General features: G+C 41.2%; 1 protein-coding gene across 1 annotated transcript; it reads right to left on the reverse strand.

Moving 5' to 3' along the window:
• Positions 1-359: 359 nt before the first annotated feature.
• Positions 360-7,585, reverse strand: rab34a (RAB34, member RAS oncogene family a). Its single transcript, XM_071357326.1, is given in 13 exon segments — positions 360-935; positions 1,097-1,204; positions 1,370-1,460; positions 1,654-1,735; positions 1,845-1,896; positions 2,028-2,055; positions 2,057-2,093; positions 2,184-2,285; positions 2,474-2,539; positions 2,682-2,773; positions 2,918-3,021; positions 7,086-7,129; positions 7,223-7,585. Coding segments are annotated over 11 exon segments (801 nt in total). The 5' UTR covers positions 2,993-3,021; positions 7,086-7,129; positions 7,223-7,585; the 3' UTR covers positions 360-867.
• Positions 7,586-13,366: the final 5,781 nt, after the last annotated feature.

A 13,366-nucleotide genomic window follows, 5' to 3' on the forward strand; every position in this document is an offset into this window, starting at 1 on the left:
TTTGAGCTAAGTTTAGTAATTTTTGATATACAGTATCTTTATAGAGCTAAAACTTGCACCTGCAATTAAACATTAGAAAAATTACTTAAATAATCTTTGTTTAAAAGGAAAACTAGACATATGTATGCACTTTTCACTCTGATTATGGTATTCAACTAGAGGGATAATATAAGATCAGTCATTCAAATATCGCACATCATTATAAATCAATAATTCTCAGTTATATTATTGTATCTATCTAGCGTAGAGGAGGTACATCTGACTAATACACATCTCTCATACTGTATGAATGCAGTTGCGCTGTTAAAAATAGGACTATGTAATCATACTCCTTAGCTAGCATAATATAACATCCCAGGAAGGAGTCATGAGTTTTAATCTATGCAATAGTTACAAATTGTGCAAAAAACATGTCGCATGGAAACAACACTAAACAAAACAGCGCTGTAAAAACTCTAATAGGCCTAATGGTGGAGTGTCTTAAAAATATCCATATTGGGTATTTGAAGACATCCATGATTGTCCATACTCCATAGCTATTAAAGCAGTACCTCGATCACAATTTCTGTCAGGACTCAAAAACTGGAATTGTACAGTATGAGTACAATGACACAGAGGAAATTCTATCCGAAACTCTGGATAGTCAAAAATAAGCCAAGCACCACAGGAATCCACATCCAACCAAGAAGCTGTTCTTTCCGGGCCAGCAGAAATTAAAATCAAATGTCTGTGAAGGCAAAAGTCTCTGTCCTGCCTCACTGCAAATTCCATGTCTCTGGGAGTGGTCATGGGTTCTCAGTTTCTCTTCTGAGGAAATTATGCTTTTTGCTTTGGTACCTTTTTACTGTAGTAGTCATGTGTTTGTCTTCATTGACAACAGTTTGACTGTTTCTTCTTTGATGTTGCATACAGGTTGTTTGAATTACTGTTAATTTCTGAAACAAACAAGAAACTCGCATGAAAAAAGGCTCTTATGTGTTTCTTATGTTACTCATACAAGTAACCTAGTTAGGGTTAACGTGGCAAGAGAACTGATGTTATTCTGATTACATAATGCATGGTGCCATATTTTAACAGTGCACAGCTGTGCACTCACTGATAACGTCCCCAATGTGTCTTGATCCACTCTTCTCTATCTCTGCCAGAACATTGACCTCAAATGCCAATGATGCAACACGGAAGAAAAACTCCCTCACATTTTCCCCTACAACAAGAACAGGAGGGGAAAAAAACATGAAGTCACATTTCTTCTTCAGATGTTTAGACAATTAGTTAACACAAATTATAATACCATCTTACAAACAAGTAGGCTGCATCCTGTCTTATTGCTACCAGTCTCAACATTGATCTGATATATTAGCCCACCAACCAGTCAATGATGACAAGGCCCAATACTCTGCTTTGATTTCCTCAGCCAGTTTGATGGCATCCTGTTCAATCTGAGAGTACTGAGCAGGAGACTGAGAAAATAACAGAGAGAAGAGGGGAAAAACAATAGATATACAAAACATATTATTATTATTATAATAATAATATACAGTATTCCATGAATTTTTAGTATCCAGTATATAGTCTGAACTTCGACTTCTGGAAGTTGAGAAAACGGATCAATTGTGCTTCTGCAGATTGTATATAAAAAGAGTGAACACATACACTCAGGTCTTTCTTTGTGCCCACCAGGAAAAGCTGGACATTGGTAGGATCATTCTCCTTCAAGGCATCTTCAAGCCACTGCCTGTGGATAAACATAGCGACATTCAAATATGTTAAGTGGAATTTACAGAGCACACGTGCAGCTGAAATGTATATTCATACTCATGTCAGTTGAATCTAATGTATTTTACCTTGCATGGCCCAAAGATGCCACATCATTTACATCAAACACAATAATAATCGCTGGAAAACAGAATTAACTTCATTAGTAAACTCAAACCTCATCAAATCTGTCTCTAAGAACATGGCAACACGTTTTAGGTTGTAATGAATTATATGGAAACAAAAACTGTTCAAAGAGAAAATTTCCTTACTCTGAGCTCCCCTGTAGTATGTGGAGGCAAATACACTTGAACCTCTCCTGCCCCGCAGTGTCCCATCTGTAGAGGAGAGAGATATTGGTGAGTGAAGGGACACAGATTAGCTCTGGGGATTAATACTGTAGAACACACCAGTAGAGTGAGACTCACAACTGTAAGCTGAAAGGCACCCCCAACACTTCAAACCGCTCCATCTCAAAGTCAACACCAATGGTCGCCTTGTAGTTCTTGTCAAATGCATCCTTGCAAAACCTAAAAAGCGTAAATTATTAGAAAAATCCGATAACAATCTACTTGCAAACAACCTATAAAAAAAACACAACCGACAGTATTCCAGTTTGGTGTATGCATTCCATCTGGTTATTAATTCACCAAAACGGCCCAGTTGACTGATACTGCAATCAAGTACTACGCACCAGGAATATACACATTTTGCTTACCTATTAATCAGACAGGTTTTTCCCACGGCCAGGTCACCAACCACTATGACCTTAGCGATTTTAAACCTACTGGTTTAAAATCGGAGGTGCCACAGACAGAGAGACAATCAAATATCACAATGAGACAACATACCACCCTCATCCCCATAATGCCATAAGGGAACTATCTGTATATCTTGAACATGAAAAGGCTTTGTGGCCTACCCACCCTACTGTGCCAGTGCGTTGTTCCTGGCAGGCAGTCTTCACTTTGAAGTTGAACTCTTCTTCAGTTTGCACAGCAGCCTTCTTACTATAACACTAGATTAGAACATAATGAACACAGCTTTATGAGATTGGTGGCCTAAGCAGCCTAGAGGGCAAAGGAACTAGGTTTGCAAGACCAGATAGGGTAACACATTCAAATGACTGTTTGACTGCTACCATGTACTGTATGATGCTTACCTGAGGAAGCTGGGCAATGACACGGTCCCTTCGAACAGGAGGCAGCACACTCATGGATGGCACTCGGACAGACATTAGGCCAAGATAACAGTCATCAGAGGGACCTACAGGGTACAGAATGAATAAGTGGAGGGGGGAGAGAGAGACTTAGGTTTTGTCAGTGCTTAATTTGTCAATCGGGAGGTGCCGGAACAGAAAGTGAAAGTGAGAGCGGGGTGACTTCGGGAGCTCTGAAGTACCAGAAAATCACCTTTATAATAAAGCATTGCCTGCATATCATCACATTTGCATAGTGGTCTAGCCTAGAGCAGTAGATTAATTTTTTTGTAGTCTAGTGTCCGGGAAAAATGTGGCCTTATATAAACACATTTCATGCAATTTTATGTGACAGGAGACTTTAGTTGAATCTTTTTTAATACCGCACAAATGATTGAAATTTCAGGCTACTTTGACACTGACAAACTGAGAATGTAAGATCCTTAAAAATGACCTTGTCTTGAATCCATCAATAGACTAGGCCTAGGTGTGTGGAGGTGACACACATATTGTACAATATGAGGGGGGAATTATAGTCCTAAAAAAGCTTTCCAGTTTCACTGACTCACCCATCAATGCGCAGCTCACTCACCGGCGATGGCCGATGCGCTCATGCCAAAAGCCTCTCTCTCTCGTTTTAGTTTGGAAAAACAATGCTGTTTGCTGTTAGGCCTATTTAGAAGTTGATCAAATATTTTCTTAGCCTACAGATAAGTAATTTTGTTTCAGCAGGAGCCATTTGCTTTCCAACCTGTGCTATCCCACAATTTTATACTGAACAGAAATATAAATGCAACAATTTCACAGATTTTACTGAATTACAGTTCATATAAGGAAATTAGTAAATTTAAATATATTCATTAGGCCCTAATCTATGGATTTTATATGACTGGGCAGAGGCGCAGCCATGGGTAGACATAGGCTGGGCCTGGCTCCCAAGTGGATGGACCTATCAGAATTAGTATTCCCCCACAAACAGGATTTATTACAGACAGAAATACTCCTCCGTTTCATCAGCTGTCTGGGTGGCTGGTCTCAGACAGGTGAAGAAGCCGGATGTGGAGGTCCTGGGCTGGCGTGGTTATTTTTATTTGACCTTTATTTAACAAGGAAAATCAGTTAAGAACAAATTCTTATTTACAATGATGGCCTATCCCGGTCAAACCCTAACCCAGAAGACACTGGGCCAATTGTGCGCCGCCCTATGGGACTCCCAATTACGGCCGGTTGTGATAAATCCTGGAATTGAACCAGGGTCTGTAGTGACACCTCTAGCACTGAGATGCAGTGCCTTAGACCGCTGCGCCACTCGGGAGCCCCGTGTATACGTGGTCTGCGGTTGTGAGGCCAGTTGGATGTACTGCCAAATTCTCTGTAACGACATTATGGTAGAGAAGTTAACATTCAATTCTCTGGCAACAGCTCTGGTGGGTATTCCTGCTGTCAGCAGGACAATTGCACGCTCCCTCAAAACTTGAGACTTCTGTGGCATTGTGCTGTATGACAAAACTGCACATTTTAGTGGCCTTTTATTGTCCCCAGCACAAGGTGCACCTGGGTAATGATCATGCTGTTTAATCCGATTCTTGATATGCCACATATGTCAGGTGGCTGGATTATCGTGGCAAAGGAGAAATGCTCACTAACAGGGATGTAACATTTGAGATAAATCATATTTTTGTGCATACCGAAAATGTCTGGGATCTTTTATTTCAGCTCATGAAACATGGGACCAACACCTTACATGTTGCGTTTATATTTTTGCTCAGTATTTGAAATATAGCAAATGCATGCTGTTCACTGACAGATTTGCCACGCATTCCCGACTGTAGGCAATGCCTTGTGATTGGACTACACACAATCCACAGCTAGGCTATAAAAAAAAGAAGCTATTGATCCCCTTGGCTAAATTATAGGCCTACTCCTGGTGTAGTATTCTGAATGATTTAATTTATTTCTCAACATACGGCAGTAATTCTATAACGTTGGCAAATGTATTTCAATTTATCTGATGTGCTGCAGCACCACCAGCGCCCTTCCTTCCCATAGCTATGATTCTACAAGGAAATAAATGATGAAGTACCCTTCCCATAGCTATGATTCTATAAGGAAATAAATGATGAAGCACCCTTCCCATAGCTATGATTCTATAAGGAAATACATGATGAAGCACCCTTCCCATAGCTATGATTCTATAAGGAAATAAATGATGAAGTACCCTTCCCATAGCTATGATTCTATAAGGAAATAAATGATGAAGCACCCTTCCCATAGCTATGATTCTATAAGGAAATACATGATGAAGCACCCTTCCCATAGCTATGATTCTATAAGGAAATAAATGATGAAGTACCCTTCCCATAGCTATGATTCTATAAGGAAATAAATGATGAAGCACCCTTCCCATAGCTATGATTCTATAAGGAAATACATGATGAAGCACCCTTCCCATAGCTATGATTCTATAAGGAAATAAATGATGAAGTACCCTTCCCATAGCTATGATTCTACAAGGAAATAAATGATGAAGCACCCTTCCCATAGCTATGATTCTATAAGGAAATAAATGATGAAGCACCCTTCCCATAGCTATGATTCTACAAGGAAATAAATGATGAAGCACCCTTCCCATAGCTATGATTCTATAAGGAAATAAATGATGAAGCACCCTTCCCATAGCTATGTTTCTACAAGGAAATAAATGATGAAGCACCCTTCCCATAGCTATGATTCTATAAGGAAATAAATGATGAAGCACCCTTCCCATAGCTATGTTTCTATAAGGAAATAAATGATGAAGCACCCTTCCCATAGCTATGTTTCTACAAGGAAATAAATGATGAAGCACCCTTCCCATAGCTATGATTCTACAAGGAAATAAATTATGAAGCACCCTTCCCATAGCTATGATTCTACAAGGAAATAAATGATGAAGCACCCTTCCCATAGCTATGATTCTACAAGGAAATAAATGATGAAGCACCCTTCCCATAGCTATGATTCTACAAGGAAATAAATGATGAAGTACAACTCTGGAGAGATGGTAGTTGCAGGCTCATGTCTATCAGAGTGCCTGTAGCCTCTCTCGCACCACAGCAACTGCAAAGAGTTGGTCTCTAGGCTACAATGTTGAGCAAATCATAAACCCGGGATGGCCCAACCCAAATAAATTCGCGGGCTGAAAACCTACGTTTTCACATTAGGGTGCTATGATAATTACAGAGGCGGCAACACGAATTAACTCTGATCGCTTTTATTCGAATTTAAACATTGCAAACAGTGAAAATGATGTTTCATGCCGCGAGATTACCGGATCGTGGCAAATAGGTTCCTGGAACGAAACAGTCCAAAACTGAGAGGTTCCGGATCATGTTCCGGCAGGATTCGGCTCAAATTAAGCACTGGGTTTTGTTAACATGACAATTATGAGCAAGAGTAGCCTATGCAACGTGTGGGATGACGCACCACTACACGATTACAATTGACTGATTACAATTTTACGCTAATGCTACTCTCTGTTCATCATATATGCATAGCCACTTTAACCATATCTACATGTACATACTACCTCAATCAGCCTGACTAACCGGTGTCTTGTATGTAGCCTCGCTACTTTTATAGCCTCGCTACTGTTATTTTTCACTGTCTTTTTACTTACCTATTGTTCACCTAATACCTTTTTTGCACTATTTGTTAGAGCCTGTAAGTAAGCATTTCACTGTAAAGTGTCTACACCGGCGCACGTGACAAATACACTTTGATTTGATTAGCCTATGAGTCAGTAGCCAGTAACTCGTCTGTTCTGGAGATTATCCACTAATCTATTTTAATCCTATTGTTCTGTTCACAAAGAAAATTAATGACTGTAAACTGTTTACAATAATATAGCTAATTCATATTGAACCGTTAATAGATTGTAAAAAAGTATTGTTGCTCTTTATAATTGTAATCATGCTTAATCATAATTCACATGATAAGAAGCAACAATAGCCTCTTCAAGAACCAAAACATGTGGACACATTGAAACATGATCTCCCAAAATGGCTTAATAAAAACCGAAGTTGTCTACAAAGGAAAAATAAAAGCTGCTAACAAACGGAGTCCATGCTGGGATGTCACTGGAGCTACATACCTTGGAACGGGACAGGATGGAGTTTTTTCGTCACGCAGCGTAACCTTTCAGTCAATAAAGAAAAGCTTTGACTTTTAGTTTGGTTTCAAGATTTGAGGTTTTACATAAATTAATCTGAATCTTTCCAAAAAACTCACCGTATTCGTTCACACCAAATAAACCAGACCTACGGAAGTGAGTGGGAAATTATTTAGGTTTTTAGTCGGATCTCTGATTTAGCTCCAGGTTCTCATTGGAATTTGGGAAATAAAGTCCTTGAGAGTCGACTCCCCCTGGAGGCAGATATCATTGGACACAATGTAGCCCAAACACGCATTTATTTTCTAATTTGTGGCAACATTGTTCATTATACAAAATCTTGTAGGCTACAATGCAACATTATAGCCATTGGCGTCATATTCCGGTGATAGAACGCTGGGTTTTCAGTCCTTTGATATTTACTACAGGCCCATGTTGCTTTGCCACTTTTTCTATTTCTTTGCTCATCGACACTTCCTGTCTCGTGGATACATAGTGTCGGGTGTCTTACCAGTAGTAGCCAATGGAAAATTACAATTAGGCAGGGTTTTAACTCCACATCTTGCAAAATACAGTATGTTTTGTTGCTTCTTTTCTGGAGGTGGTATATTCGTCTTGCATATGCACCAGCATCAATAATCTCTTTAGTTTACACAAAACAGCTCTAGAGGGCGGCATAGATCCATTAAATGTTTTATCTTTACGCAATTGGACAATAATTCAAAACAGTTAAACAATGTTTTCCTTCCTTAACTAATGGTCTTTATTTGTTCAACAGATCATGAAGTTGCGTTCAACAAACAAAAGGCTTTTAAAGAGCTTTAATAAGGCACATCAAATCAAATTGTTAAAATCAGAGATGTCATCTTCGAGTCAAGCAATTGCTTTATAATTTATTATATGTTAAGGTATATTTTACTTTTTACAGTAATATGTATTTTTTTTTTTACTATACAGAATAAAAATATAAAACACAACATGCAACAATTTCAATGATTTTACTGAGTTACAGTTAATAAGGAAATCAGTCAATTGAAATAAATTTATTTGGCCCTAATCTATGGATTTCACATGACTGGGCAGGGGCACAGCCATGGGTGGGCCTGGCCTTGGCTGGAGCCAGGTCCAGCCAATCAGAATGAGTTTTTCCCCACAAAAGGGCTTTATTACAGACAAAAATACTCCTGTTTCATCAGCTGTCCGGCTGGTCTCAGACGATCCAGCAGGTGAAGAAGCTGGATGTGAAGGTCCTGGGCTGGCGTGGTTACACGTGGTCTGTGGTTGTGAAGCCAGTTGGACGTACTGCCAAATTCTCCAAAACGATGTTGGAGGCGAAATTAACATCCAATCCTCTGGCAATAGCTCTGGGGGACATTCCTGCAGTCAGCATGCCAATTGCACACTCCATCAAAACTTGAGACATCTGTGGCAGTACTGTGATACAAAACTGCACATTTTAGAGTTGTCTTTTATTGCCAGCACAAGGTGCACCTTTGTAATGATCATGCGGTTTAATCCACTTCTTGATAATCCATCCACCTGACAGGTGTGGCATATTTTGGCAAAAGGAGAAATGCCAACTAACAGGAATGTAAACAAATGTGCACACAAAATTGGAGAGAAGTAAGCTTTTTGTGCATATTTCGGGGATCTCTTATTTCAGTTTATGGAACCAAAACTTAACAAAAAAATAAATGCAAAATGTAAAGTATATTTGGCAAGAGCCCGTATAGCTCTTCAAAACAAGGCACTGACCGTTTATTGTACACAGATCCGTGGGGCGACGCACAATTGGCATAGCGTCGTCCGGGTTAGGGAGGGTTTGGCCGGTAGGGAGGGTTTGGCCGGTAGGGATATCCTTGTCTCAGTATGTAAAAAAATAAATTAAAAAAATGTAATAAAATGTATGCACTCTACTGTAAGTCGCTCTGGATAAGAGCGTCTGCTCTTGGCCGGTAGGGATATCCTTGTCTCAGTATGTAAAAATGTAATAAAATGTATGCACTCTACTGTAAGTCGCTCTGGATAAGAGCGTCTGCTAAATGACTAAAATGTAAATGTAAATGTTGTTCTACAGAGATTTCTGTCCACATCATTCAGTCCAGCGTCACATATATACAGTGTTGGGGAGTAGTGAACTATCTATGTAGTTCAACTAGTAATTTTACTATATTTTGCAGTAGCTTGGTGGTAGTTGAACTAAATTCAAATCTTTGTAATGTTTTCAGTAGTTTGTTACTTTTTTTGCCATGTAGTGGTGTAGCTAACTCCTGGAACTGCACACCACTTTTATTTGAAAAAATAAAAGATGGGTGAAGTAGGCAATCATTTCCTGTCTTTTTTGGCATCAGACCTGCCTCATTCAAATCAAATCAAATGTATTTATATAGCCCTTCTTAGATCAGCTGATATCTCAAAGTGCTGTACAGAACCCAGCCTAAAACCCCAAACAGCAAGCAATGCAGGTGTAGAAGCACGGTGGCTAGGAAAAACTCCCTAGAAAGGCCAAAACCTAGGAAGTAACCTAGAGAGGAACCAGGCTATGAGGGGTGGCCAGTCCTCTTCTGGCTGTGCCGGGTGAAAATTATAACAGAACATGGCCAAGATGTTCAAATGTTCATAAATGACCAGCATGGTCAAATAATAATAATAATCACAGTAGTTGTCGAGGGTGCAACAGGTCAGCACCTCTAACGCTCCTGCTGTCTCTAGAGGGTTGAAAACAGCAGGTCTGGGACAGGTAGCACGTCCGGTGAACAGGTCAGGGTTCCATAGCCGCAGGCAAAACAGTTGAAACTGGAGCAGCAGCACGGCCATTCACACTTGAAACGTGTTTAATAAGCTAAATTACACATTGTTTCCATATGACCCCAAAGTGATCGGTTCTTGCAATTTGTAGTCTACGTCATATCAGATTTACAATGTTTCTACAAAGTAGTTTAGATTAAAGTTGTGTTAACTTTGAAAAAGTAGTTCATAATTTATTTGCTAAAGTAACTTTAATTACGTAAACTATATTTTTCTTAAGGGTGGCTTTATTGCACCTTAACTTCTTCCCGTGTGAAGAAATTGGTAGCTTGGTAAACTAAACTCAGCAAAAAAAGAAAATGCCCCTTTTTCTGGACCCTGTCTTTCAAAGATAATTCGTAAAAATCCAAATAACTTCACAGATCTTCATTGTAAAAGGTTTAAACACTGTGGTCCCGTGTGGCTCAGTTGGTAGAGCATGGCGCTTGCAACGCCAGGGTTGTGGGTTCATTCCCCACGGGGGGACCAGGATGAATATGTATGAACTTTCCAATTTGTAAGTCGCTCTGGATAAGAGCGTCTGCTAAATGACTTAAATGTAAAATGTAAATGTTTCCCATGCTTGTTCAATGAACCATAAACATTTAATGAACATGCACCTGTGGAACGGTCGTTAAGACGCTTACAGACGGTAGGCAATTAAGGTCACAGTTATGAAAACTTAGGACACTAGAGGCCTTTCTACTGCCCAGGGTTCCTGCTCATCTGCGTGAACGTGCCTTAGGCATGGTGCAAGGACGCATGAGGACTGCAGATGTGGCCAGGGCAATAAATTGCAATGTCTGTACTGTGAGATGCATAAGACAGCGCTACAGGACGGACAGCTGATCATCCTCGCAGTGGCTACGTGTAACAACACCTGCACAGGACAATGCATCACACCTGCGGGACAGGTACAGGATGGCAACAACAACTGTCCGAGTTACACTAGGAACGCAGAATCAGTGCTCAGACTGTCCGCAATAGGCTGAGAGAGGCTGGACTGAGGGCTTGTAGGCCTGTTGTAAGGCAGGTCCTCACCAGACATCATCAGCAACAACGTCGCCTATGGGCACAAACCCACCGTTTCTGGATCAGACAGAACTGGCAAAAAGTGCTCTTCACTGATGAGTCGCGATTTTGTCTCACCAGGGGTGATGGTCGGATTCGCATTTATTGTCGAAGGATACCTGGCCCGGGTATCCTGGAAGGATTTTGACCTCATTCCGTCAGTAGAGGATGCCTGGTTATTCTTTAAAAGTGCTTTCCTCACCATCTTAAATAAGCATGCTCCATTCCCCAAAAAATTTAACCAGGAATAGATATAGCCCTTGGTTCACTGCAGACCTGACTGGCCTTGACCAGCACAAAAACATCCTGTGGCGTACTGCATTAGCATCGAACAGCTCCCGCGATATGCAACTTTTCTGGGAAGTTAGGAACCAATATACACAGGCAGTTAGGAAAGCAAAGGCTAGCTTTTTCAAGCAGAAATTTGCCTCCTGTAGCACAAACTCCAAAAGTTCTGGTACACTGTAAAGTCCATGGAGAATAAGAAGACCTCCTCCCAGCTGCCCACTACACTGAGGTTAGGAAACACTGTCACCACCGATAAATCCACGATAATTGAGAATTTCAATAAGCATCTCTCTACTGCTGGCCATGCTTTCCACCTGGCTACCCCTACCCTGGTCAACAGCCCTGCACCCCCCACAGCAACTTTCCCAAGCCTCCCCCATTTCTCCTTCACCTAAATTGCTAATGTTCTGAAAGAGCTGCAAAATCTGGACCCCTACAAATCAGCAGGGCTAGACAATCTGGACCCTCTCTTTCTAAAAGTATCCGCTGAAATTGTTGCAACCCCTATTACTAGCCTGTTCAACCTCTCGTATCGTCTGAGATCCCCAAAGATTGGAAAGCTGCTGCGGTCATCCCCCTCTTCAAAGGGGGAGACACTCTAGACCCAAACTGCTACAGACCTATATCTATCCTACCCTGCCTTTCTAAGGTCTTCGAAAGCCAAGTTAACAAACAGATCACCGACCATTTCGAATCCCACCGTAACTTCTCCGCTATGCAATCTGGTTTCCGAGCTGGTCATGGGTGCACCTCAGCCACGCTCAAGGTCCTAAACAATATCATAACCGCCATCGATAAGAGACAATACTGTGCAGCTGTATTCATCGACCTGGCCAAGGCTTTCGACTCTGTCAATCACCACATTCTTATCAGCAGACTCAACAGCCTTGGTTTCTCAAATGACTGCCTCGCCTGGTTCACCAACTACTTCTCAGATAGAGTTCAGTGTGTCAAATCGGAGGGCCTGTTGTCCGGACCTCTGGCAGTCTATATGGGGGTGCCACAGGGTTCAGTTCTCGGGCCGACTCTCTTCTCTGTATACATCAATGATGTCGCTCTTGCTGCTGATGATTCTCTCATCCACCTCTACGTAGACGACACCATTCTGTATACTTCTGGCCCTTCTTTGGACACTGTTAACTAACGTCCAGACGAGCTTCAATGCAATACAACTCTCCTTCCATGGCCTCCAACTACTCTTAAATGCAAGTAAAACTAAATGCATGCTCTTCAACCGATCGCTGCCCACACCTACCCGCCCGTCCAGCATCACTACTCTGGACGGTTCTGACTTAGGTATTTGTAGTTGTCCACATATTCTATGTGTCTGGTTAGACTGTAAACTCTCCTTCGACTCACATTAAGCATCTCCAATCCAAAATTAAATCTAGAATTGGCTTCCTATTTCGCAACAAAGCATCCTTCACTCATGCTGCCAAACATACCCTCGTAAAACTGACTATCCTACCGATCCTGGACTTCGGCGATGTCATTTACAAAATAGCCTCCAACACTCTACTCAGCAAATTGGATGCAGTCTATCACAGTGCCATCCGTTTTGTCACCAAAGCCACATATACTACCCACCACTGCGACCTGTATGCTCTCGTTGGCTGGCCCTCGCTTCATATTCGTTGCCAAACCCACTGGCTCCAGGTCATCTATAGGTCTTTGCTAGGTAAAGCCCCGCCTTAGCTCACTGGTCACCATAGCAACACCCACCCATAGCACACGCTCCAGCAGGTATATTTCACTGGTCATCCCCAAAGCCAACACCTAATTTGGCCTTCTTTCCTTCCAGTTCTCTGCTGCCAATGACTGGAACGAATTGCAACAACAACAAAAAAATCACTGAAGCCTTATCTCCCTCTCTAACCTTAAGCATCAGCTGCCAGAGCAGCTTACCAATCACTGTACACAGCTCATCTGTAAATAGCACACCCAACTACCTCATCCCCATATTGTTATTTTTGTTTTTTAGCTCTTTTGCACTCCAGTATTTCTACTTGCACATCTCTCACTCCAGTGTTAATGCTAAATTGTAATTATTTCACCACTATGGCCTATTTATTGCCTTACCTCCCTAATCTTACTACATTTGCACACACTGTACATAT

This window comes from Salvelinus alpinus, chromosome 21, assembly GCF_045679555.1.
Source record: "Salvelinus alpinus chromosome 21, SLU_Salpinus.1, whole genome shotgun sequence".
Classification (NCBI taxonomy): domain Eukaryota; kingdom Metazoa; phylum Chordata; class Actinopteri; order Salmoniformes; family Salmonidae; genus Salvelinus; species Salvelinus alpinus.